The 2,989-nt window shown below is 45.4% G+C and overlaps 1 protein-coding gene across 1 annotated transcript; it reads left to right on the top strand.

Moving 5' to 3' along the window:
- The first annotated feature begins 310 nt into the window (after positions 1–310).
- On the top strand, positions 311–2,091 carry LOC133751049 (zinc finger protein 26-like). Its single transcript, XM_062180929.1, has 2 exons — positions 311–363; positions 520–2,091. Exons 1-2 carry the CDS (start codon positions 331–333, stop codon positions 2,089–2,091), a joined length of 1,605 nt encoding a protein of 534 aa, XP_062036913.1. The 5' UTR covers positions 311–330.
- The last annotated feature ends 898 nt before the right edge of the window (positions 2,092–2,989 follow it).

The following is a 2,989-nucleotide window of genomic DNA, read 5'->3' as shown; positions in this document are numbered from 1 at the left end:
TTCTGAGAGTGAAGCGCTGGGGACCTGGCTGTCCAGTCGGTGGGGGTGGCCGCTGGCCGGGGAAGACGGAGGGCTTGACCGCTGCACGCCTGGCTCGGTCGGTCCAGGGCGTGGACGCAGCCTGGCCGGCCTCAGGACTCCTGCGTCCGTGCCACCGAACGGCACCGGCTCATCGCCGGGACTCTGCTTCTGGGCCCGGAGGCCGCGTCCCTGCGGGCGGCCGGGCCTCAGGCCACACAGGGGGCCGACTGGCCGCTCTTGCCTCGGGGTCTGGAGCAGCGGGCTGCCCGAAGGTTCTGCAGCTACGCGGCTCGCAGGAAGCTGTAGGGGATGGCCTCCGGGTTACGGACGGCTTCGTATTGGGTCTTTCAGCTGAACATGTAGAGAAGCAGACTACATTTCCCAGTGTTCCTGGTGTTCGCGCAGCCGCCTGCTCTTCAAATCCAAATGTGATGACTGAATCTTAGACCTGAGTTCCCCAGCAATGGAGCCATGCATGGCAGAGCAAAAAGATGGAAGGGATTGTTGTCATTCAAGGATATGTCTATGGAGTTTACCTGGGAAGAATGGCAGCTACTGGGTTCTACACAGAAGTACCTGTACAGGGATGTGATCCTGGAAAACTATAGCAACCTGGTGTCAGCGGGGTACCATGGTACCAAGCCTGATTTAGTTTTCAAGTTGGAGCAAGGAGAAGAGCCATGGATAATTGCCAAAATTGCCAGTCAGAGCTGTCCAGAAGGCTGGGAAGAATGGTACCAGAAAAATCAAGATGAGCTTGAAAGTGTTGAGAGAAGCTTTGCTTGTAATGTGTTTGGAAAACTTCATCTTAGCAAAACCTGCGTCTTTTCAAAACAAAGGCTCCATAAGTATAACACACATGGGAAAAACTTGACACAAAACTCAGACTCAAGCATAAGTTATGTAAGAAAGAATCTTGATAAGTGTCATGGCTATGAGGAATCATATTTCCTAAGGCATAAAAGAGGTCATGGCATAGAAAAAAACTGTGTGTGTAGTGAATGTGGGAGAGCTTTCCGTGGCAAATCACAGCTCATTGTACATCTCAGAATCCACACAGGAGAGAGACCTTACGAATGCACTGAATGTGAAAGGGCCTTCAGTGCCAAGTCAAACCTTAATGCTCATCAGCGAGTTCACACAGGAGAAAAGCCCTATTCATGCGGTGAATGTGGGAAAGTCTTCTCTTTCAGGTCACAGCTCATTGTGCACCAGGAAGTTCACAGAGGAGGGAAACCTTTTGGTTGCAGTGAATGCGGGAAAGCATACAGTTGGAAGTCCCAGCTCATCTTACACCAGAGAAGTCACACAGGAATAAAACCCTATGAATGCGGGGAGTGTGGGAAAGCCTTCAGTTTGAAATCACCCTTCGTTGTACACCAGAGGACTCACACAGGAGTGAAACCCCATAAGTGCGATGAATGTGGGAAAGCCTTTAGGAGTAAGTCGTACCTCCTTGTGCACATCAGAATGCACACAGGAGAGAAACCTTATCAATGCAGTGATTGTGGAAAAGCCTTCAACATGAAGACGCAGCTCACTGTACATCAGGGCATTCACACAGGAAATAATCCACATCAATGCACTGAATGTGGGAAAGCCTTCGGGAGGAAGGAACAGCTCAGCGCACATCTGAGAGCCCATGCAGGAGAGAAGCCCTATGGCTGTGGCGAGTGTGGGAAGGCCTTCAGTAGCAAGTCGTATCTTGTTATACACAGACGGACACACACGGGAGAGAGGCCCTCTGAGTGTGCTTTGTGTGAGAGAGCCTTCTGTGGGAAGTCACAGCTGATTATCCATCAGCGCACTCATTCAACAGAGAAGCCTTATGAATACAGCGAATGTGAAAAAGCCTACCCTCGGAAGGCATCACTTCAGATCCACCAGAAAACACATTCCGGAGAGAAACCTTTTAAGTGCACTGAATGTGGGAAAGCGGTTACTCAGAAGTCGTCTCTGAGTGAACACCAGAGGGTTCCTACGGGAGAGAAGCCGTGGAAGTGCTCTGAGTGTGGGAAATCCTTTTGTTGGAATTCAGGGCTTCGCATACATCGGAAAACTCACACGTGAAAAATCAGAAGGAAGTGACTATTGGAAGCTTTCACACAGAAGCTGATACTCAGGAGATTTCAGACAATAGTGGGATGTATAAACATACACTGGTCACAAGTAAATCATGGAAGCCCAATAAGACTTGGAGTGAGTGTGCAAAAGCTTTCAGAAACAAGCCATACAAATCTTTGTAGACAATATTTGAAGGAATGAGGAATGATAAATATACCAAATGCGGTAGTATCGTGAAGATTTGGAGAATTCACACTGAGAACACCTTATAAATTTAGTAAATCAGAAAAGCATTTCCTCATAGCAGGTGTGTTACATGGAAAGTCACATTCCAGATTTGAAGCAGTTTTTATAAATTAGTGATTAAAAAATCGACTTTCATGAGAAAGTGTAAGATTGTTTTTGTTTTATAATGTAAAATAATTGTCAAGAAAAACATGAGTATACAAGAGCTTTCAAAAGGTACATGGAAACTACATCTTTAATTATCTCTTCCATGAACTTTTTAAAGCCCTCATATTTTGAAAGTTAAAGGATATTTAGACTTTCCTGAGTTATTTTTTAAAATGTTGGTATTTTATTCTTAAATGTAATTTATTACTATATATTTGGTAGTTTGTGTCATAACATCTCCCAGTATTCTCCATATTAAATACTAAATATTAGCATTATCTTTCTCAGCAATATACTAAAATAATGTGACTTAAAATACCTGAAAGATTCAGGTCCCCAAGGCAATCAGCTTTTTCAGTGGTCTGTCTCTAAACAGGACTGGCAGTTATTACAGGGTTGCTTCTTGAGGGAACTCATCACAATGAACATTTATTGTATTTTAGCAGTTTGCTATCCGTTGCTATGAGCCCCTCTGTTTTTGCTAGAGAAATACCACCTCTGTCCTGTGCTT

The sequence above is a fragment of the Lepus europaeus genome, chromosome 2 (assembly GCF_033115175.1).
Source record: "Lepus europaeus isolate LE1 chromosome 2, mLepTim1.pri, whole genome shotgun sequence".
In the NCBI taxonomy this organism is placed as follows: Eukaryota; Metazoa; Chordata; class Mammalia; order Lagomorpha; family Leporidae; genus Lepus; species Lepus europaeus.
This window is presented reverse-complemented; position numbering and strand designations above follow the sequence as displayed.

What these genes read in the sequence shown, in the direction of transcription:
- LOC133751049 (XM_062180929.1), top strand. Translation starts at nt 331, where the DNA reads ATGGCCTCCGGGTTACGGACGGCTTCGTATTGG. An exon ending in TACGGACGGCTTCGTATTGG is followed by an intron (nt 364 to 519) that starts GTCTTTCAGCTG and finishes AAAAGATGGAAG; the next exon opens with GGATTGTTGTCATTCAAGGA.